This window comes from Manacus vitellinus, unplaced genomic scaffold, assembly GCF_001715985.3.
Source record: "Manacus vitellinus isolate BGI_N305 unplaced genomic scaffold, ASM171598v3 scaffold_16_pilon, whole genome shotgun sequence".
NCBI lineage: Eukaryota > Metazoa > Chordata > Aves > Passeriformes > Pipridae > Manacus > Manacus vitellinus.
In genome coordinates, this window is record NW_021939189.1 from 5,868,552 (window position 1) to 5,893,310 (window position 24,759).

At 40.4% G+C, this 24,759-nt stretch overlaps 1 protein-coding gene across 1 annotated transcript in view; it reads right to left on the reverse strand.

Annotated features, from left to right (window-relative positions):
• Positions 1 to 23,547, reverse strand: part of MCTP2 (multiple C2 and transmembrane domain containing 2) — a 101,633-nt gene extending 78,086 nt beyond the window's left edge. Inside the window, exons 1-7 of the mRNA XM_018069540.1 lie at positions 23,059 to 23,547; positions 17,791 to 17,853; positions 16,577 to 16,685; positions 4,832 to 4,974; positions 3,963 to 4,039; positions 2,705 to 2,816; positions 812 to 847 (exon numbers count right to left, since the gene is read on the reverse strand). Of these exons, the coding sequence (XP_017925029.1) occupies positions 812 to 847; positions 2,705 to 2,816; positions 3,963 to 4,039; positions 4,832 to 4,974; positions 16,577 to 16,685; positions 17,791 to 17,853; positions 23,059 to 23,532 (1,014 nt within the window). The 5' untranslated portion in view covers positions 23,533 to 23,547. The remainder of the gene's footprint in view (positions 1 to 811; positions 848 to 2,704; positions 2,817 to 3,962; positions 4,040 to 4,831; positions 4,975 to 16,576; positions 16,686 to 17,790; positions 17,854 to 23,058) is intronic.
• Positions 23,548 to 24,759: the final 1,212 nt, after the last annotated feature.

Genomic DNA, 24,759 nt, shown 5'->3' on the forward strand with positions numbered 1-24,759 from the left:
GATGCATGTGTTCTCATAAGAGCCAAATTCTGCTTTTCAGGAAGTGAGACTGTACAGCTCTCAAGCTGGATACTGAGGCTTGCAGTTTCTATATCATTATTTACTCAATAGCAAATTAAAGCTTTACAGAACAAACAAAAAGCCACAGTCTGTTTCCTGAACAAGTCAAAATCTAATGTAAAAATGATAAAGGAATATAAAAGTAATGGAAGCCTGCAGAGATACTACAGGAGACCGAGGGAAGCAAGTTATGTAGATACGTGGGAAACCTTGGAAATCCTGTTACAATGGAGGTAATGAAAACTCCCTGCTCCGTCTCCATCCCAAGAACAAAAGGAATTTCAAAACCCACAGAGGCAACTAGAAGAAATACTGCCTAACAAAATTCCTCCTGTGACGAGAGGCAACCCAAAAGATAAACTGGGATCCGGGAGACCCACACTCAAATCCAGTACCAACCACCGGCCACGTTTTGGGTGTCCTTAACTACTCAAATCCTCCACAGCTCATTGTTTTTGGTTGAATTTACACCCATTTCCTTAGTACAGACAGATTTTTTTCTCTTTCTACAGCTCTTTGCTGAATGGGATCTTATTCTCTAAACATTACCATAGCACCAACAATTAGAAAACAGATGCAATTTGTCATCAAAATGAAAAGAAAATCAAAAAAGCAAAAGGGTATCACAGCCCTCACATTATGACAGGTTGCACCTATACTTCAGTTTTCCTTTGTTTACCCTCTTTGTTTCAGAGGAGGGCACAGATTTTGAGAGGGGACTTTTATTTTAAGTGAAAAAAATATGGATTACCTTGGATGAAGTTCGCTTCTTCCGACTTGACCATCTCTGTTCATGAGTCCCCATTATTGTATCAAAGAGAATCCAGGGAAAGGAAACAGAGAAGGAGTAAAATGGGGAAAGTGTTTAGTAAAATAATTAAAACAGCAGCTTGTCAAATGAGTTAGAAAAGCTTATTACAAAACAGGGGACTGGATCTACAACTGCATTTCCATCTACCTTCCCTCCCTCATGGAACATAACAATCAACAAACACACAATACCTGCACTGCACCAAAATAAAGAGGAAATTAAAAAAAAAGTAATTGAGAATAAAAAGTGGAGGGACCCAGAGCCATTAGTAAGAAACATGGCTTATACTTTTGGTGCCATCTGGTTCTACAGTAAGTTAATTTAAAAAGGAAAAAAAGTCATCTTCTTGTTAAGTGCTAATATGGATAGAGCCATTTGACTTTTCTGATTCCACTGGAAATGGCTGAGAAATCTGCATTTGAAATACGAGGGCTTAAAACATTGTCCTTAAAAAAAAATTACAATGTGCATCAGCTCATCTATCGTCTGCACTCTGAATGTTAACGAAGCACCCAAGAGTACCAAAAGCTGCTGTTTAAACCAATATATTTTTTGTTTCTATGGTTAAGTCCAATTTAGCCCAGGTATTCCTAAAAATCACAGAGGAATTCCTTAGGTTCTTCTGGCTACATTTTTTTTTTTTGCTATAGTAACTTTATGTCTTTGCTTCACCCCTTCCTGCAACCCAGTGCCATGTGCCAGCAATGCTCTCTTGTAGAAGTTAGAGGGCAATTCACATTCCAGATCAAAGCCACCTCATAATACAGATATATAAATACAACAGTGTTTAAAATATTGTCATTAAGCCTTTAAATTATCACACAGTGATGTTTAAATAACTCTATTATTATCTTATTATTAATTAAGAATTTACAATTCTCAAGAAAGCAACTATTTGAAAAATAAATAATGAATAAATAAATAAATAATGAATAGCAGATATCCCACACTAGCTTTTTCTGATTTTGCTTTCAAACCCATTGAAACATTTACATCTCTATAAATAATCCCATTCAGGCTGGAGTTCCATATCTATAATTCAATAATGTGCTGTAAACAGTAACTTTCATATTAGACTATGCAGCAAACTTGTAGGAGTATTTTCTCTTAACATATGTATTACATATATATTTAAAATCAGCTCTGTTTTTTAAGACAGTTCAGGTAAATGCCTGATCTTGGCTTTTCCCCACCCCTTGCTCGCCAGGAGCAGGATTAGTTCACAAACATCTGTATGCTTCACACTCTGTATAAAACACTAGCAGGAGTCTTAAAAGATAAAACAAAAGCAAAAAAACCCAAACATGTAGGATCTCAAATTTAAAACCTATCAGCTTCAGTTATGGGTTTCTTGCATCACCAAATGCACCATGTTTTAGCATAAGGAGCCAAGTTCAACTGAACTCAGGGTTTTTACAAGCAGTGTCCTCCTCTGCAGGACTGGGGCAGTTTAAGTCTCAACATCAAAGCTCAGCTTTTAGGTTTCATGTGGATAAATTTTTTCACTGTTGTTAAAAAAAAAAAAAAAAAGAAATATAGTAACTTTTCTTCAACCTGCCCATTGCAGTGGTGGACACACTGCAGCACACGGAGAGCACTGTCACAGTGCATGTCACAGCACTGAGACAGAAGCATCCAGCTACAAATGTCTACACAACTTTAACCCAGATAAATATGGGGCTTTTTTTAAAGTTATGATCTACCTCGATTTCAATATTGAGTCTCAGAGGATGAAAATAAAGGTGGCATTTCCCAGTAAATCAGATTATGCCAGGTCTTCTTTTCTCTCCCCTACAAATTCCAGCTATAAATTTGATTTCCTAAGCCACTTACATTTCTCTTGAAGTCTCCTTGCTTGACTGCTAGACTCAAGTCTAATACAATCACTCCCATGTCATCTTCTAAACTGTTGGGATCTTCCAGTTTTAAAATCTGTTCAGTAGTTCTATAAGCAAAAAAAGAAAAAGAAAAAAAAAGCGTGCATTTATTGACTGCAGTTAACTCGAGTTGATTATTAAAGGTCAGGTTGAGCTGTGCAAATTTCAGCTTCTTGTCTGAAATTCCCAATATTGAGTTTAAATGTTAAAATGGGAAATCTGGAGGGTTCCTTCTGAGTTCTTACAAAATACACCCCTCTTTTAATAACACAGCGCAGTGTTTCTATAGCACTGCTTACTACTCATAACTCTCCATATGTAGATACACACCAAATTAAGCTACTACTACCTTCACTTTACAGAAAGAGTATCAGGGAAACTCATCCAAGTGAATTTTCTAATATTAGTGGTTGGTTTTGACTCCAGAGATATTTATTCTGCCTGCATTTAATCTCCCTCCCTGACTCTGTTCCCTTGCTAAAAACAGGAATGCTGGTATTTACCTGGTGGCACTATCTCATGGATAAACTCATTAATGTTTCTAGAAATTCGGATACAACAGCCATAGGACCTACAACACACCCGTGCAGGGAGAACTCATCTTCTCCAAAAAAGTCGTCGCACAGCAAGGGAGTATAAAAGAGAGAACTACAACTTGAATTCCTGGCTTCCAGCTCCACATTGAGACCAAGCAGCAGCAGCAGCAGACAAAAGGCACAGGGCTTGCCTCGGCACTAAATCAGGGCCAGATGCAGCTGCCGCAGGGATGGATGGCTGCGGGGGGAGGCTGGAAACGGGGCGCTGGCAGCGGCCAGGAAAACCGCTCCCCAGCCCAGTGGTGTGCAGGGAAAGGCACCCTGTGCTACGTGGGGATAAGAACAGGTCTCAACCTTCTCCCCCTCTTTCTTCTTCCACCTCCATAAATTATTCTAGTGTAGCTCTCCCTAAACAATGCCACATACAGAAATTGTTAGCCCTAGAACTGGGCGCCATCCAGGTTGGATTTGAATCTGGTACGTAACGCCGGATGAAAACACGTGTGTAAAAGATTTATCTCAAGTGATTTCCCTTAAAATGTGCTCCCCATACTTCTAGCTGAAAAAAAAAGTTTGCATGAATAGACAAATTCCAAGGCAGAACAAAAGCATTTCATTATTTCCCTCTGTTAATCAATTAAGCTGCATTAATAACCTTTAATTAAATAAACACATTACCTATTGAGTTCAAGTTCAGTGAGCGCTACAAATGCCGAACCCATGAAGTCTGAAGAGGTTAAATCTCGATCGTACACCTGGTAGCAAAATAAGACAAATATTTCCAATTTTCACATCATAAGCCAGTTTTATCCCAGGCGATGAAAGAACAGATATTTTAAGCCCTTTCAGTTCAATTTTGTATTTGAAAGATCAAAGCTTAGATATAATTCAGGGATCATTTTCCATCTCCCTGCTTTAATTTGTATTTTTAACTAAATATTTAACTAGCATTTTGAAAGTATCTTCTTAATATTATGTAAACAGAGACATGTGTGCTGCTATGGATCGTGCCTGTTCCTTTATGCTCCGTGCGACAGCCTAATGAAACACTGCACAGAAATCAGGTACTTCTGGTTACAGACGTTTTAGCAATTAGTGCTCACAACTGGTAGCTTGCGGTTCTGGTAACTATAACGTTACTCATAATGAGAAAAGGCTTTGCTACTTGTCACGGCTGCATCCCAGGTAATAATTCTGTGCAACCCAGCCAAATTACACTCTTAAAACGTGCTCCTGAAACCACTCTTGGTTTTCCTGAGTTTGCACAAGCACGGGAAGAGGGAGAAGAATTCAGCTCCACAGCTTTAAAGAGATCCAGTCAAGGAGTTTTGTTTCAACTTAGGTTTTTGCAGACGAAAAGCAAAACATGCAAGTAAAATCTGGAAAAGACATATGTGCGTTTTAATTTGAAATTGCTGAAACTCTTAAACTGGATTGTGTTTTATGTTATGCTGCTACAGCGAATAAAAATCAATGTTTCTGAAGTTGAAAATGATTGCTTAAAAAAATATTGACCCATCTTTTAAAAATCTAAAACCAATACTTACCTCGATCCACAGTTTTTGATCAAGAGTCTGTACAGGCAGCACAACAGTTTCATCCCAAACTGGGTTGAGGTTCTTGTAGACAACCTTACTTTTGTAGAGAGTTTTCCCATTCAGTTTAAACTTCACATACGGGTCACTTGTACCTGTGATAATAAAAAAATAGGTTAGCAAACCTCCATGTAACCCCACAATATTAAATTATATTTTCATAAAATAGTAAATAATAATAAATGGTCATTATTTATTTTATATATACATGCATATACTTAATTACCTATATAAAAATTGTTCATTCATACAGGAAATCTATAGATGAACCAGAAAGTTGTGTGAAAGCAGGCAACAAAAAAATCTTCATAGTTTGCCTAATCTCTGCTGTTTTATTCGTAAAGAACATTAATTATTCTTTAGTAACTTAGTTAACATTTTAATTTGGGAAAAGAGCAAACAGCAGCAGTGATGAAGGACTATTTACAGGCCAACTAACGGCACAGTGGAAGAGAGAAAATGTGATCCTGTGACTATGAATATATAAAAGGACCAAAACTCAAAAGCATCGTAACTGGGATAGGAGCTCCAAGGAAACCAGTAACAATAGCTAAAATACCCGTCAGGATTTCATCACTGGGTGTCACTTGCCAATTTACTTAAAAACAAATTTGAAGTCTCAGTGAAAAAACACCGACATTATTCATCAGCTCAGGATAAAAACCACACACAGAACAGACTCTGTGAAACCAGGCAGTGTTCAGGTAACACATTTTTTAATCCAAGTGGCACAATTTGCCACGGTAATAATGTCCCGTATTTTTATGGAGCAGATGTCCATGGACAGAGCGTGAGGCTCGTGCCACTCGACAGCAATAGAAGGACTTGCAGCTGTCAAAGGAAAACAGAAGAGGGAATCAACTTTTTATTATTGTTATTAAACTGGCAGCATCTGCACTAACACCAAGCACCGTGCAGGACATGGGACAAAAGGGGGAACAAGGTACAGGGAGGATTTAACTAGATGGTTGACTTAGTTATTCATACAGACTTAGCAAAAATATATCACAAGTGGCAAATAAGGGGAAAAAATAAAATTGAGATGTAGCAGCACATACAATTAACTGAACCTAGGTGCCACTCATCTGTCATATCCAATATTTTTTCTGTGATACTTTGTATTTTGAATATGATATTAAACTTCCCTCTTAACAGTTCAGTTTCATTGGAAGAATAAGGTGATGGTCCTGGCTGCCCCCCAGCCTGCAGCAAGGGCTCCTGGTAGGAAAGACTGATTCCTACACCAGACTTCACAGCCAGAAATAATCTCAACCTGTCCTCCCAGGTTCCCACTGAGATGCTGACTGACAAACACATGGCAGTCCAGGATAACCCAGTCTAAGAGAAATACTCAGTCTTGTCAGTAATTTGGTGATAAACAGTGAGAATTTGAAAAGTCCATATTTAAATATATAAAGCTCTGATAAGTGTTATGTGAAGACAGACTTCAACTCAAGAAAAAATAATTATATATAAGCATCTATTTGGAATTACATGGCACTGAAAAGAACTGTGCTCGTGGGACGTACAAACTTATTTTTAAGAATTGTAAACAGTTTTGATTCTGCTTTAATTTCAAAAGAGAGGAGTTGTAGAACCCTGCCCATTCTGCACCTAAAGGGTGTTTCATTCACAGAAGAAAAATACCAGTTGGTTTTCAAATACTATCTGCAGCTGATCCTTTTCCTAAATAAGAATTGTTGAAATAAACCCCTTTTTTGTGAAAAAGTGCTGCAAACTTAAAGAGAATTTTCTTTTTCTTCTCCTTGAAGACAGAATAATAATAAGGGCCTGGTCCAAAGCCAGGGAAGTCAGAGGGCAGCTTCTCATTGTTTCCAATGGGTTAGGGCTAGACCTTTCCCTAAAAACTTCTCAGAACTATGATTATACTCTTACATAAAGCATACATCTTAAAAACAGCACAATTTCCACAAGGAATGGGAAAATACAGATAAATTGTAGCCCCACAATGTGGGTAGTAGCCCTCAGGGGATGCAGAATCAAGAAATAACGTCGTTGAGCTCTTTGGTGTTAGCTTCTTGCACCTCCTTCAGAAACATTTAAAAATTTAAAAAAAAAAAAAGGGCAAAAAATCCCCTGACTTTTATTTACAGAGTAAGCAGGAGAAAGCTGCATTATTAAAAATAAGAGTTATAATAATGTCTCCACAACCCATTCTGTGCACAAAATAGCAACCGGCCAAGACAGAGAAAGCAACTGATGAAATGAAAGCACTAAGAGGGTGATGGAAGCAGGTGGTCTATGGTCATAACTCATCTGCTTTTGGCAGAGAAAACCAATGAACAAGGGTAAAACCTGAAAAGAGAGAGAAAAATAGGAGATACAGAGAAAGTAAACAGTCAGTCCAATACCCACAAGTAGAAAACTCCAAGCCCCTTCTTCGAGGCTGAGAAGCAGGAAAGCTATAACTAAGTAAGCATCCCAATTGCATTATTGCTCTGAAAGCTTTCCAGGTTGTTATACAGTAAAGGAAAATAAAAGGGGGAGAAGGGCTGCCCAGCATTGCTCATGTGAGCCAGGCTTTAGCAATCATTCTCATATTTTTTTTAATAAATTCTACCCTCATATTTACATCTATTTATACACAGAAACATATATGTGCATATGAAAGGAATATATATTTGTATAAATCTATATTTATATTAAAAATATATATATTGTATATTAAAAAAAAAAAAAAACAGTGAGAGATGGGCGGAAAGCTATAATAAAAAGAGGCCTTTAATTAAATAAGATTGCCACTCTGGGATCAGGCCTTCATGCTTGTCAGCTTACTCTCAAAATAAACATCTCAAAGCAGGGCCTCAGTGGTGTCACTTACTCCAGCAAGGCAGGCTGGGTAATCCCTCGCTATCTTGACAGCCACATAATGTTCAAACTGTTTCACGGGTGAGCGGCAGCACTCGGGCGAGAGAAAATATTAATGCCGGGAATTAATAGAGAAAGGGATGATGGTTTACAAAAGCCAAACAAGGAAAAGGTGTCAAGTTAGTACCGGTGTTAATTGTGAGGGAAAATAATTGTGGAGGGGCGGGGGCTCGGCGGCGCTCGCCTGTCTGGCTGTCAGAGGGGTAACATCTCAACTAGGCAGGCGGGGAACGGGGTCGGCACGGGAGCGCGGCTCCTGGATCATACAAATGACGGGATGACACCTCCGTGCCAGCAAACAGCTGGACTGTCACCTCCACAGCAGGAGCTGGAGCACAGAGGGCTTGGTGGGGTGAACCTGGATGGCCTGGAGAGAGATGCTGGGAGTGGATACGGCACCACGACCCCTTTGGGGGCTCCCAGAGCTTCCCCCAAGCCACTCCCAAGATGCTGACGAAGCTCCCTGCATCGTTCTGGCTGTTTCTGGTTTTCTTTAAGACATCCCATTGCATCCAGGTGAACAGAACAGGTTAAAAAGCAGACAGGGAATGAGAAACAACCCAGGTGGACGAGTCTCTCCTGATGGGATGAACAGCACAGACTGCAAAATACTGACTGCATTTGAATTCAAGGCCTGAAGCCTTCTGGATTCAAGCTCAGAAAGATGTCTGGATCTATTAAAAGCTATTTATTAGAGACAATCTACAATCTAAGCAGAAAAACATAACTTCTTTTGAAAAGCGCCTAGTGATTTTAGAGATGAACCAGTCTAAAAAAAGGATTTTTGTTTATAATCTTCTTTGAAGTGTGACAGAAATGGATAATTTTCTGAAGAAGCCACATCAATTAAAAAAAAAAAAAAAGGCTTTTTAGCAGCCATTTCCTAGTGAAGGCAACTGAATCAACAACTTTTCAGCACGTGCACCCAGGCTTTTCTGAACATAAGGTCTGAACCTGCTCATCTCTCATCTCAATCACACCAACTGTAGCAATGTCAATGGGGGAACAGATCATCCTTGAAGTCAGTTGAGAATTTTACCCCCAAAAAATACTTCTCTCGTTGGAAAGGCAAGGTGTGATGCTTTGAGGCTAATTCGAATATTACGCAATGACAAAAAGGTTCAGGCACAACAAAACATATATAAAAACTCAGGATAATTTACTTCTCAGCCTAAAGCAAACCCGATAGGAGTAGAAAAAAAAAAAAGGATGATCTCTAAAAAAAAAAAAAGAAATCATTCCATCAGCTAGGCCTGTTTCCCCATTAGAGAAACAACATTCATTTCGACAGTGATGCTCCCTGGAATTCCTTTGCATAATATCTATTTCACTTCTATTTTCTCCCACTAACACTAAAAAGCAATGAGTGCAGGCAGATCAGACATCACCTAAATCATGAGAAAGCTTCAGTGAGTAAAATGATGCTGGGACACAGCAGTAGGAGAGGGTTCAGTAGCCCAAGAAACTGTTAATGGTGTTTTTAAATGGATACTGCTGCCCTCTAGCAGCTACCGAGAGATGGATCACATTGACCGTCTCATACTGCTACACATTTGCTTTGTAATTAGGAAATAGTAACCCAACAAACCCAGAAGACCCAATATAATTTCAAGCCACACACTGTTTTATAGGAGCAAACTTACTGGAAATATAGCATATGAAACAAGTCTTGTTCCATAAATAAATAAATAAAAATTACCAGCAAGCTGCCTTAAAAGTCTGAAAAATCAAAGAACAGTGTGAAATATAACCTAGACCATCTTAAGTTTTGGTTAAAAAACTAAATTTTACTCTGAAGAAGGAAATTAAAGATTTATTTTATATGCATGTAAAGAATAAATATCTGAAAATCTTCCTAGAAATAGAATTACTGGAGTTATTTATGACAAAGAGTAAAGACGTTTTAAAATGGAACACACATTTTTCATTTTAAGTGGAAAACCACTATATTTCTCGTAGTGGAATAGCGCAGATCAAGGCTTAAAGGGGAAATAGAAAAAAGTATTCTGCTGGCAGGAAATTCAGGTAATTTTGGAAAGTTTTGTGCCCAGCTAGTTTTACACGGCCAGATGGAAATGAAACATTGCTTGGAAACAAGCAGCGCCAATAGATTCCAAGGGAAAACAAACCAACAAGTGGAAAAAAAAAAGACCATAAACCAAACAAAATACACAAACCAAAAAAAAAACCTCCACCACAATAAAACACAATAAATCAAAAAGACCAGAGAAGTGTGAAGGAAGTGTGTAAACCCACAGTTGATGGGGGAATAAAGGAGGGGGGGAAATGCCTGAATTGAACATTAACAGAGTGAAAAATGCAGATACAGGAGTTCCTATTCAAGACACTTCAGAAACATCATTTAAAAAAAAAAAAAAAAAAAGGTAAAGGAACTGAGCAAAACCAACTGAAAACCCTACCAAAATGCCATGTGGGATCCGTTAGAGACACGTGACATAAAGAACAGAACTGTCTGTGGTGAAAATCGGTCCAATGGAACATTGAATTCCCAGTCAGGACTCAGGTATGAACTCAAAAGAGGTCACAAGGACAGGGCAGAAGGTACATTTACATCACCAGGCAGCACTGAGAAACTTCTGTGGTATCTTATCACAGAATGGTTTGGGTTGGAAGGGATATTAAAGATCATCTCATTCCAACCCCCTGCCACGGGAAGGGACACTTTCCACTAGACCAGGTTGCTCCAAGCCCCATCCAACCTGGCCTCGGACACTTCCAGGGATGAGGCACGCACTGCTTCTCTGGGCAACCTGTGCCATGGCCTCACCACCCTCACAGTAAAGAATTTAATCTTAATATCTAATCTAACCCTAATCTCTAAGTTTAAAGCCATTCACCCTTGTCCTGTCACAACATGTCCTTGTAAAAAAATGCTTCTTCAGCTCCCTTTTAGCCCTTTTAAGCACTGGAAGGGGCTCTAAGGTCTCTCTGGAAACATCTCTTCTCCAGGCTGAGCTATCCAATTCAGATTTTCTTGTTTTCTCAGTCTTTGACCTAATAAATCTCCTTACAGATTACCTGAAAGATGCCGTGTGAGCTGTTAATGCAGACAGGTGCCCCCGAAGAGCAAGCTCTGACGACTGATGGAGCTATTACAGTTTAAGAAACCCGTTATCTAAATTACAATTCCCACAAAAGAAGAGTCACAGGGTATTCTCTGGGCCCTACATATTCTCTTTCTATGCTGCCATTCCTACATTTCCTAATTTAACATTAATTTACCAAGGGCAGATATGCACATAAATTGCTTTTTTTGATCTCCTCTTATTTTCCCGAGGCTCCTATCTCTGTGCATTCCTTTGCCACAGTCAATCCAGGAAGGATGCTCACAGGGAGCACTGCATATAAGCAGAAAGTTTCAGCCACACATGTTGCACTTCCAGAAACTGCCTTTGGCACAGATAAACACTTGCAGCACCAGCTCTTGTACGCAGACCTACCCAGCATACAGAAAATATCAAAATAAGTCCTCGGCACCATTCAAATTCTCAGCAGTTGTAAATTAGGCATGATTACGCCTTTCAAAAAGAAGTGTGAAAAGTTGCCTAATACATCTCAATAATTAATAAATCTGAAAGCCTAATGATCTAATTGCAGATACCCTGAAAACAGAGAAAGTCTAAATTAATCAGCGTGTTTGCAGAGAGCAATTCAGCCTAATTGCTCTGAGCATTTGCTTTCCAAACAATTACTTGCTCTAAGCTGACAAATACCCAGCACAGCACACACACATCCCTTCCTCTGGCACCCTGGTATCAGCACAGACCTAGACAGTGAATCACAGAATATCCTGAGCTGGAAGGGACCCACAAGGATCATAGAAGTCCAGTTCCTGGACAGCCCAGAGTTGTGAGTGCTGGGCTACTGCAGATTCGTTACTGCTGGAAGTTAAAAGTGTGTTATCCTAAGCCCTTTCTTTCATTTTATTTTGTCCTTGGGAGGCTGAGCTCTAGCACAGCTCTCAGTGATTCCAGAGCTGCCCATGCAGCACAGCCTCCCTGCCAGCTCCAGGAGCCCACTGGGACCCTCTGGCAGTGGGGGCTGTTAGACATGAGAGCACATGATGACATGCTCTGGATATGGAAAGCCGGGTGCACCTATCTAGACAATGGCATCCTCTGTACTACTGCATCCCATCTTGCTCCCTTCACATGTTCAGCTGCCTTGGGAAAGAAATGAGAAGAAAATCAAAGTGCAGGAACAGGAAACAAATGAAACTTTAAAGAAAGAAATAGAAACGGGGCACAAAGGTCTTGTGAAAAAACCTACAAAACACAAAACCATGTGGAAAAGAGACACACACAAAGTTCAGGCTGGAACAAGGCGCTTAAAGGAGGGGAAAAAAGAAAAAAGACACCAACCACAGCCACTCACCAGCTGACATCACATCCAAGAAGTGTACTTCATGTAACCACACTGTTTAACAGATGAAAAATATACTCAGACTTTGAAAGTACAGGATTTGGAAATGAGAGGGGCTTCTCACCTGCACAGGCACTCAAAACCCAGTTTCTGTTTACTCTTAACAGCGGCAAAGGGTGTAAGGGAAGGCAACATTTCCTTACAGCTGTGGCATCACGTTGCTGCTCCCTGTCACAGCATCACTGTTGGGCAAAGGTGACTGGTACAGGCAGCAAATGTGCACAGTCAGAGAACCTCAGAGCCAAAAGGGAGCAGGACCTTTCAGATTTCATTAGACTGACTCAAATGATCATGAGGCATCACCCTGCCCTGTGAAAGTGAACCAGCAGGTAGAAATGGGCTCCAGCCTCTCCTAGTTCAAAGCAGGAAGTTGGGAGCTTCACAAAAACAGGGTCAACAAGGTCATAAAACCACTAAGGGTGTAACAAGACAGCAACACTGACAGCACCAGTGATTTTTTTTTTTTTTAAGCCAAATGAGATAGTTACCTCTCTGTTCTGCAGAACTGCTGCTGTGCTCAACAGATTTTTAATCAATAAAATACATTCCTCTTTTCTTATTACTTACAGTATTAAAACTACATAGACACAAACTCCTCACTATCACTGAAATGCATCATGTCATCTAGTAACAATAATACTATAAAAAGTGCATAAAAATCAAGTTTTTCGTGCTGTGTATATACACACTGAGAACTGTGACCTTCAGTGTTTGGGTCATCAATTACAAGAATTTTAAATACAGGACCCATGTGCTGTCTAATGTAAGGTACCAAAGGTACACACAGGTAAGATGCCAAGCACATCTTACCATCTGCTTAGGCAGTTTCTAATGTATGACTGGGTTAGACTGTAAGCAAGTAAATCAGACTCCAAGCAAGCTGAAGATCAGCAGGTAACACCTCTCTCATCCTGCATCCTGCCCCCCCACTGCAATTTTGAGCTAAAGAGGGATTTTTCAGAGCTTCTCCACTTTCCACCAGAACCAAGATCCTGCTCTAACAGCACTTGGCTTCCTTTGCTGGGGTACATATTGGGTGTTGCTGTATGGAAGTTTTTTCTTTCATTTACACTTCAAAAAATAGATAAAATAGGGGAAGAAAACACTGAAAATATTTTTTTTTCCTGCATTGCTTATGTATTTTAGAGGAAGCACCAGGGAACATATGCAGCTGAGCCAGGCTCCTGGGCTGACAGATCCTCTCTATAAAGAGCGGGTACAAGGAGAGGAGCTGCAGAAAGTCAGGGACCAGAAAGAACAGACAGACAAAAAGCAACTCAAGAGGCAAAAGGTGAAGAGAAAAACAGGACAGAGCAGTGTTAACAGGATTAACACTATGAAGGGAGGGGTAAAAGCAATAAAAATCTGGTAAAAGGAAGGAGGAATTTAAATCACACCAAAGGGAACATATCCTGGAAAGAGCAGAACGCAGCAAGTCAAAAAGTCAGGAAAATACCTGGAAAGTTGGAAAAAAGTGAAGCCACATGTTGGTCTTACAGCCTGCAGTTATCAGCAGAACTCCTGATCCCCTTCACTGAGCCAAACTTAATTCCTAATTAATAACTGTTAAGCATATAATGAGTAAATTCAGGGAGAATCCTGTACATTTGCTGAGGAGAGACAGGATTTTTCAGCAGCAGCTGTTTCCAAGGGCAGAAATATTTCTCCTTGGTCGCACACACCTTAGATTTATTTTTATATACACATTCAGACAAATACCTCTGGCATTGGGATAAAACAGGCAAAAATAGTCACCAGTGCAAGAGACTTTACTCATCTGCCAGGAGAGGGCATCACCCACCCGTGCTGTGGGGCTGCTTCCCTTCAGAGCTATTTAAACTGTTGCAAGATAAAATTAAGGGGAAAAGTGCAAACATGAGAAGAACGCAGGACAACACACTTAAATGCCATTTTTTTATCTGTCAGTAAAGAACTTCTAAAAAGGGCTTGATGACTGCTCTGAGACTTTTTCCCCCAGAGAAACTGCTGATAACATAATAACTGAATATTAAAATTCAGGAAAATTACAAGACTTACATTAAATCTGATTTAGGCTAGAGATGCTGGCATAAACTCTTCGCTCAGTTTGTGGTTTACACGTGAATATTTTGTTATTTAATGTATAGAATACTCCACATAGTATTTGGAGTTGGTTGGCAAAGTATGAACAATTTATTTGAAAAATCCAGGACATTTCTACTCCTGCCTAGAAACTCCAACTCTCTGCCACCACTCCCACCTAACCAAAGCATTTTTGAAGTTGCACACACAAAGGTGACCAGAGGAGGGTTTAAAACATAGTACCAGCAACTCAGCTTTCACAGAATCATAGAACATCCTGAGTCAGAAGAAATGCACAAGGATCATCAAAGCTTTACCCACTGGAGAGCCCTGGCACCTCTTTGCATAAGGAAAACTGTGGGGAAGAGGGTCTGAGCCCGCTCCCAGCTGTGTCAGGCAGCATTGCTGGGTTTGGTGTTCCCAAAATGTGGAAGAGGATGATTTGGCCTTCAGCCCAAGCCACAATCTGATTCACAGGACATGGTGGCTATGGACAACATGTTCCTATATTCAGATTATTCAGAGTACACTGATACCCCAGCTCGGTGGCTGTATCCAGCATCAGGGTGGGGACAGGAGAGGGAAGTCACACCCTTTCAGCCCACAAGGCCTGAGGATTTCTCACTTTGGAGAGATAAGCAAAGTTGACAACTTCCCACATTTAAAAGCATATTGAAAAAGCACAGTGGTTGTAAATCAAGCCTGAGTGTCATGCAAAGATGCCACATTACCAGTACAAAAGCAGAGACCTATAAAGACATGCATCACCATATCAGCAGTGTTGAGGAGCCAGCACTGCAGCACAGTGGTGACTGAAGAATAATCAAGTCACTATTTTCTCCCCTTCCACTACCTGTATAATAAAAAGCAGGAGTTTTATTGAATTATGTATCACCTCACCCACTCTGTTTACTAAATGAGCGGTCATTTGCCACAAAACAGACTCATCAAAATGGTTTTTTTCCCCTTATGCTGTTTCACTGTGTTGTCCAGTGCTGCACTGAGACAAGTATTAGCTTTCTTACACAACGAAACACAGCCTAGAGCAAAGTATGCTCTGTCTTCTCTAGAAATATTACTCAGCTGGAATTGCTCATTTCTAGCATCTTTTTCATATGAGCAGTTGGATGTGTCCTGGCTTGTGCAGCTTGCTAGTAAATCTGATGAACTGCTACACTGTTAGGGAATTCTGTATAACCAGGAAAGATCTTAATCTAAGTACTCACTCACTCCTTCCAAAAAATGGGAGGAAAAACAAGGCAAAAAACTTGGCCAAAAGTTACAGTTTTGTGAAGACATGAAAAACCATCATGGAAAAAGTTAACTGACATAGAGGACAATAAAAATCCCAACAAGCAGCCCATGTGAGTTTCTAAATCAGACAGGTCCCTTCAGGTGCAAACCTTCACAGGACTTGAGACTGTGCAAGCTTATTTTCTTTAAAACTGCAAGAATAAACCCTATGGCTTCATCTCAAAAGAAACTGCTCAGACATTTTGCAACACAGAAGTATCAGAACTGTTTCCACACGCAGAAAAAAAAAAAAAACTTAAATAAAGACTGAACATATGAAAGAGCTCTCTGACAGGTTTAGAGAGCCCCTGCAGAACCTCTGCCAGGACAGTTCTTCCCTCCACAGCAAGCAGAGAAACTACCAACTGGCTGCTTAAAAGCACTTTCACTCCCTGTTGCAACAGCCTGAAGAAGAGCCAGGCTAACAGCAGGCACTTTCACATAATTTTTCCAGGAATTCCCCAAATCTTTTTTAATTTATTTGATACGTCATTTGGGGCTCGATTTTGGGTTTGGGGTTTTTAGAATGTCATCATCATTCAGTCACATCCTAGATTAGAGAGAGGATTGTTGGCTTGCAGCCCTGCTCCTATGGTTTCCCTTTTATTAACATCTTTGCAGATAACTCCAAAAGCACTCCTAGAGCAGTTCTATCATTTAATAAATCTCTAAATATTCTCTGGGGTTTTTTGTTTTGTTTTGGTTTTTTTTTTTTTTAAGCTCAAATAGACTTTCTTTCAGTGAATAGGTAAAAGTGCCTGGAGTAGCCAAGAAGGTGCTTTAAAGCTGCACCATCAGGCAGGAGGAGCAGCAAGGAGAGGGCAGCTCCCTCCCCTGTGTATCTACAGTGGATAAACCCAATCTCTTACTGCTCTGACCAGGACAAGACATACAAGTCAATGATTTGTTGCACTGGAGATAAGAAAAGAAGCCAATGTGCTGCCAATCTGAAATCAGTGAAAGGAGAGCTGTGTGAATATCAAAGGAAAACAGCTGAAAGGTGGGGCTCACCACAGCGATCTCTGATAACCAGGTTCCGGCCTTCCTTCAGGTGGATGGTCAGCAGGTAGGCAAAGGGGCTGGGCAGGTCACTCAAGCAGTCGTTTGCTTCCTCCAGAGCCTAAGGAGAACAAAGACATCAGTCACCCACACGCAGCTCCTAAAGCAGACCATGAAAGAGGCAGGTGTTTTCCTCAGGGCAATCTTACAGAAAAGAGAAAAAAAAAAAAAAAGGAAAAAGATAAAAGATTTCTCTCCCAGGCTTTATTTCACTACGCAAGTAGCTAAGTATCAGCACAGGGTATGCTCAACAAAACAAGGGGTAACACAAGGAGGGTTATAGCCGAAAACGCATGGCGATATTAACAACCACAGATGCCTGCACAGTTTTTCCAAATCTTATCAGCTCACTGCATGTTTTTTTCCTAGTTGTTTCTTGTGCATTCGTAGAATATCTCAAGTTGGAAGAGGTTCATCGAGTCATTTGTGCTCATCTGATAAACTCACAAGGAAGTGCATATCTCACACAGCCACTGAGATGAGAGAACAGCACCTCCACACAGTTCTAAAAGAGAGATTCCCAGCAGCAGGCAATACTAGTTGTGAGGTTTTGCAGAAGCAAACTCAAGAGGATTCTTGTTCATCTGAGATGCTGCCAGGGTTGCACACCTCAGCATCATCCAGCAGGTACCTTCAGTGAAAACAGCTTCTGGACAGCACTTGAGAGGTTATCAAGAGGCCAAAGGCAGAGAAGTTCATCCAGAATAGGCAAACGTACTTTATACAAGAATAACATTTCAAAACTGCCAAGGCCTTTTCACACTGCCCTAAAACTGGTTTTGTTGTCTGTCAAACCCTACAGCTGTGTTTGCTGTGTTTACTCTAATCCAATTTGTTCCTAGGCTGTTAGATGAGTCTTTATGCTGATGCTTTCATCAGTTACCAGTACAATGTAGATATTATATAATCCAGAATGTTTGGGTCAATTTTAAAACATCAGCAACTGCTGTGAAGGACTCAAAAACCAAACAACAACAAAAAACAAAACTACCACTAAACAAACAAAACCCTCACAAACCAACAAAAAAAAAAACCACATTGGACAAATCTACAGATGGCTTCTTCACTTGCTGGGTTTTTAAATATATAAGAAGCAGAAAATCTGAAGCTAAAATAAATTGTGCTTCTGATCAAGTTTCCAAATGCTTTAAAACAACACGACTTACCACTTGATCATCAAAATTTTGAGATGATAGGGAAGAGTCAAAATCCATTTCTCCACATGGGTACTATAAAACAAAAGATACAATGAATTAGACAACAGTAATACAGGAAAATAAAATACTGCTAGTGGGAGTCAAGAAATTACTCATACATGTAATGCGTGAAATTCTTTTATTTCTGCTTATAGAACCTTCTCTCAACAATTTAAACATACATTTCTTTTTCCTGTTTTGCAGTAACAGCACTTAGTCTCTTGAGTTTAATCCAAGACAATAAGTACCTCCTTCCAGCTATTGGAATAACTTCTCCTCCCCAGTAGCAAGTGCTGAAGGTCCTCACCACAAACTCTCCTGATGCCTGAAGGTTATTGCATCTGGTGATAGGCTACTCTCACTTAACTACAATTTCTCCTTCATCATCCCAAAGGTAAGTTCCATGAAAAGGATTTTTTTGCTTGGTTGGGTGGGGTGTTTTGTTTTGGTTTTGTGTGTGTGTGGTTTTGTTTGGGGTTTTTTTGTGTGTCCGTGTGTTTGGTTTTGTTTGTTTCGGTTTTTTTGAAATAAAAAATGTTCAGGGGAAAAGTTAAAAAGAAATGGTCAAAGGGAAAGGTGTCCTGGTTTTGGCTGGAATAGTTAATTTTCCTCCTAGTAGTTCGTACACTATTGTGTTTTAGATTTAGAATGAGAACAGTGTTGATAACATGCAGATGTTTTAGTTGTTGCTGGACAGGGACCACTGCTCAGGAACTGGCTGGGGATCAGTCAGCAGGTGATAAGCAACTACACTGTTTTGAATATTTTAATTGTTGTGTCATTCTTTTAAATTATTCTCTCTTCCTTTCCTGTCTTTATCTCAACCCACCAATTTAATCTTCATTTTCCCTGATTCTCTCCCCAGTACACTCTGGGATGGAGGATTATGTCTCACACTGAGGGGGGAGTAAGCAAGAAGTTATGTCATATTTAGCTGCCTGTAGTGTTAAACCATGACAAAAGAGAAAAAAAAATACATTGGACATGTACTTCCCCCTGCTTTCTGCAGTAAGTGGAAGATCCAAAGGTTTTTTATCCAGTGCCCAGCACAGGAGAGAAAGTCAAACATTTCTTCCTAAATACTGACTCATCAAAAAACTTGAGGCTACACTGGCACGACATCTAGACTGGATACACAGAAGGGATTCATCAGTCAAGACACCTCTGATGCTATTTTGAATGCTAGAACAGCCTATGATCATTTAAGTTTAAGAGTTGCCCATGCCTGGGCAACTCTTTTGGTCTAATGCAGGGCACTCACAGCCCACTCAAATACAAAGATTTATGCAATGAATAACCTCAGTCTACAAAAATGCACACAAGGTGGAATTCGATCCTCATGTGAAAATGTTATTATGTGCAGTGTGGTAACATCCAAACCTCTCAGATGAGAGAGGCATTGTGTGGAGCACTATAGAGACATTAAAAAAAGAACCAGTTCCTGCACCAAAGTACATAAATCTTAGATATATTGACACGCTGAAATAAATATAAATATCCTTTGTGTAATTCCTCACCTCCTCCTCCCCCCAAATACATATATTACATATCAGGAAGTAGAGTAATTCAGCATTGCAAGTAAAATTTCCCTTGCATGACAGACAAAATTTAACATTATGGTTCCCACAGTAATCGTAACTTGGCCACCTTGCAAAAACACATTAAAACTGGAAAAAATTATCATCATAAAGAGCAGCAGAAGAATTTTCTCACACAACAGAGCTGAGTTACAGCTGCTAGGGGAACCCTAACTTTGAATTTTCTGACTAGTATGCATAAAATCTCACTTGTGTGCATTAAACTTAGTGTTTCTTGGAGTCTCTGGCTTCACAAGAATCTCCTTCAGGCACCATCATTGGCACTCATAATGGTTTCTCTTTACAGCTTGCTTTACATGGCACAAACACAGGATCAAAGAAGTGCATGGAAATTATAATAATTTAAAAAGTACTGTCTTGGGTAGCTTGATATAATTTATAATAAAAAAATTACTCTCAAAGTTACGATTTTGTCTTTTTTCAACTTTTTGTTTACTGGCATTACACCTACAGATCTTGAACAGCAATTATAATCTTAAGTAAAAAAGCTTAGTTTTTTCATTTTAGCTCCTCATAACATAAATTACTATTATACTAGGTAGCTAATTGCAACGAGATCACTGAATACAGATAAACGTCTTGGTGAAAATCTGGTCCTGAAATCCTGATTTTTATCAAACTACAGTGACATTTCTCAACTTTAAACAAAAGTCGACACATCCAAGGGGGCCATAGTCCCAAACATATCTGCGTGAAAACAAAGCAAGCAAGAGTGTGTGTATGAACACATATATATTTAAATAAATCAAAAGTTCCTCTTGGCAAGAGGAACCTCTGTCTCCTCGTTTTCTGCAGAATGATTAATAATACAAGGGCACTGAGTGCATCAGCAACAGGACAAGGCTGGGGGTTGCCAGTGACTCACTGCAAAGCGCTAGCAAGAAGACCAAGTGGTGTCAGAACACCCCAGCAATGACACATGGGCACGGACAAAAAAAAAGTGTTATTACTGGAACCCTTTACAACCTGAACCAGGCAGGGAGGGGAGATTCAATGCAAATTCACTTGCCTCTTCACCCCTCAGATTCGCCTGGTTGGGCTGCAATGGAGAACAGAAAGTAAATCTCTCGACAAATGTCAAAGACGGTTCCTGTGGCAAGAGCCTTTGCTGAGGATGGCACGTGCTGAGCGCCAGCAGCTCTGCACGGAGGGTTCAGAGCGATGGGAAAACCACAAGCCCACACTGACGATCATGCAGGAGGCTCCGAAAGCATCTCACGACATCGGGTGGCCAAAGACAACCAGGAAATGAGTAGGCGGCATGCGACAAGCGATTCAGGGGGAAGAAAGCTCAACCTACATTTTTGCTTTTTTTAGTTTGTTTTGTTCCAGGGATCTGCCTTCCTTCTGATTTACCTCCCCGAACAGTGAGTGATGCTCGCAAAAGAACAATGCTTGTTCTCTGAACTCACGTGTTGCTCCTCACAGCAACCCCACCCAGTATTCAGAGACTAACAACCTCTGTAACAAACTGTTCCCATCCAAGACACACAGAGCACAAATCCTGTAGCTGTTCATTCACGTACAAGAGAAGCTGAATATTGAGGTTTTCATAGAATCATAGAATTCTTTGGGTTGGAAGGGACCTTAAAGACTACCTAGTTCCAACCTCCCTGCCATGGGCAGCGACACCTTCTGCTACTGAATCAGATTCAATATAATTAAATTTGTTCAATATTCCTTATCCATTTCTACTTTCCTTTGCTTCATTCTCTCCTATGTATTTTTGAGGAAAAAGATATTTCTGCCTTTAAAAATTGTACTGGAGGCAGATTATAGGAAGGATGGATATTCCCATAGTGAGATGATTTGCCATAAAAGTAAATACTAAATGATTTACACACACTAGTACATACATTTAGGGAAAGATATGAATGCTGCAGAAAATAAGCCAGACTCAGATTGTACATCTGGAGGAAACTTGACTTGAAGTTATTCCATCACTACACAGGTACTTCATTCTCCTTAAACACTTCATTTGCCCAAAATCAAATCAGGATATAGTATTAACTTTGGTGTGCTGTGGTTAATTCTAGATTAGGATTTCTGGTCTACAACAGCAGGAAAAAACTGCTGCTGCCATTAAAACAACATGGAAGAACTCCCACAATAATGAGAGTCCATATATTTGCCATATACTGATTGAGGTGCTACAAGTTTAGAGTAAAGTTTGAGCACAGAAACAAGGCAATATACTATTCCAATCATTTTTTTTATGGAGCCCTCTGAATAATGGTACACTCCACTAAGATGAAGCCAATGTGTGAACAATTTAGCAACACTAAACTGCAAGTGATGGTCAGTAACTACCGGCCTGACACTTTGCATCACAACAGACTAGGAGTCAACACTGATTTGGTAGGAATACACAGGCCTTCGAGGTGCAGAACAAGCAGTTTGTATCAGAAAGGACCATTTTCCCCACAGCAGCACTAACCATCATTTTGAAACGGTGCAGTTAAAAAATAATTAACCTGTTAAAAATAATTAACCTGTGAAATCACCATTCCCAGGAGGAGTTTAAAACAAAATGCCTGGTTGCCATTTTTGAATATCGAATGACTAAGGAAACCAGCCATAACTGCAACAATTAGATAATGGGGAAAAGGCTGCAAAAAGTTCAAAATCTAACCTTCCCAGTGAGAACTCAACAGCAGGACACATACTTCCACAAAATACAAATAAAGTAGATTTTTTCTGAAGTGTTTCATGCAGCCCAATCTTCACCTGCTGTCTCTTATGACACCATCGTGCAACTCCACAGGATTCTCAATTTGCTCAGGCCAAGCAGGAATTAGTTTCATGTCAGTTTTGGAGCACATTGGTCTCTGATCCTCCCGTGCATGGGAAATTATGTCCAGCCACATAAATACTGACCACAGAAATGGGAGGGAAGGATAAGGGGAACAAGATGGGAAACGTAGAGGGAGCATTCTGGTTTTGCACCTCCTCTAAATCATCACGATGAAAACCCAAAGGACAGTCTTGAGTATGGTGCTACATGTTCTGTTCTCCATCACATGCTTGTTTTGGTTAATTCCAGAGACAGGCAGAGTTCACTTTGCTCACTCATCTTTCACCCACTACCTTCATCTGGATCTTGAGTGGGTGAATGGTAAGTTGATTTCGCTCTACAGCAATCCTGGTAAACTCTAGTAACTAAAAAGCAAATGCACTGCATTTCAGAGCTCAAAGGGCTGCAACAACTTTTGATTTAAGCAAGCAACTCCAATAAATCTGAAAAATCTAAAGTGCCATTAAAAAATAATAAAATAAAAAAATAATAATAGAAAAATTAAAAAATGGAGCAGGGTTATTTTGCAGCTCCAGACTGACAGAAAGAATAGCTGAATTAGTCTTGAATAATGTGTATATCATGTAAAGTTTATGCTTATTTGTATTCCCCATTCATTCCTTGAATAGAGCCCCCTCCTCACAGAATCACAGAAAGAACCTTAAAGGTCATATCGTTCCAATTCCCTGCCATGGGCAGGGATACCTTCCACTAGACCAGGTCGCTCAGAGCCCTGTCCAACCTGGCCTTGGTTGGATCTTCCACCCCTTTATAACCCAGAAAATTAAGGAGGAGCACAACGAGCCCGAGGTGGCCACTGAGCCTGGGTGATGCTCAAGCACCTACCTCTGCCCCCTCGTCCGTCAGAGCAGCGCTCAGGCGGGAGCTCTGCAGCAGCTCAAAGAGGTCGTCGCTGGCTTTCCTCTTGCCCTCGGACACGGGGCTGCCTGCAGCCTGCGAGTCTGGGGGGGTGACAATCACCTCTGTCCGTGTCACCTGCTGCGACAGCCACGGCCAGTCCTCTCCCACTGCCCTCGCTGAAGCGCTTCTGCTTTTCAGGGACATCACAGACCTGGAAAAGCTCTTGGGGGAGCTGCTCGACAGCACCTGAGTACTTGAATAAGTCGTTTCTTCCTCCGTAAGAGTCTCCACCTCCAGCATGTCAGGCACCGACACACTCAGACATCGGTCCAAGGAGTGCACTGTCCTCTTCATCATTTTGCTAGACCTCTTCTTCGTCTTCCTCACGCTCAGGTTTTGCAGGAATGGTCTAGTTTTCTGTTTCAGGGATCCCCACACGGATGGTTTATCCAAGTCCATTGCTGCGAGGGGAATCTCAGCAATGCCTCCTGCACAGAACAGCTTCAGCGATTCCCAGGGTGACTAAAAGGAACGTAGGAAGAAAGCAAGTCAATCACAGAAGTGAACAGCCGCTGGAGACTATGATTCATGTTGTCTCATCTTAAAACTTTCAGTCATTTTTCTAAACAGTTAAAACGGAGCATGTCACATTAGTAAGTGCTTTCAAATACAATCTGGTGGGTAGGTTTGATTATTTAGGAGGAAAACAGCCAGAACAAGTATTTATTCCTACACAAAAATGCAATGTCTGCCCACTACTTCATGATTGCAAAGAAGACACGTTATATTTCTTCTTCTGCCAAGTCCTGATTTGTGAAAACTTGAGATTTATCCAATTTAAAACTGTTTCTGTACAAAACTTACTGATGGGAGTTAAATCGTGACATAGCGAGCACACGAAACCTGCTGGCAAAGCTGGCACTGACATTTCTGCTGACACTTTTCTAGGCTATGTAGGGTTTTGTTGGCTATTTCCAAGGCTACGTGGATTCTTACAGGACATGTTAATGGACAAGCACACAAGAAAAACAGCTTCACAAAGTAGGTGGCTGAGGCTGAAGAGGCACACCGGATACAAGGAATCCCAGCTGGGACCCCAAAACACGCCCTTACATTAACCCAGTCAGTGAAAGCTGATGCTATAGAATAGTTTTCCTCATAAAGAAGGCAATTGAATGAAAACGAGGACAAAAATGGATAGCTGGATCAGCTACAGATTTTGAAAACCTATTGGTGGACTCAACTTTGAGTTAACTCATCCTTAGCATTTAGTCAGCTGGGAAGAAAAGGGGTACAACAAAATCACTTACTGTATCTGCATTGTAAGAGAGCAGTCAAACTGACACCTCTGTGCACAGGAATATCCTCACAGGAAGACTGTTCCGTGGTTAACAGCTGAGCAACCATCCTTATTCTGTGAAGCAGAGGTAGTCAAATCATCATCAAAACTCAGTAAGAAAAAAGGTGATGAAACCTATAGATTTACTCCTTTATAGTCACACACTCAAAGGTTACAGCATATACCCGTGTCCTTAGAAATATATAACCATTAACTACATGATGGCTGCTCCCAAAACTCACAGCATATTTACCTCCTAACTGTTGCACAGCTGACAAAAAAATATTTATCCCACTGTTTTCCTGATCACTAGGAAAAAGGCGAGAACAGGCAACAGAAATACAACT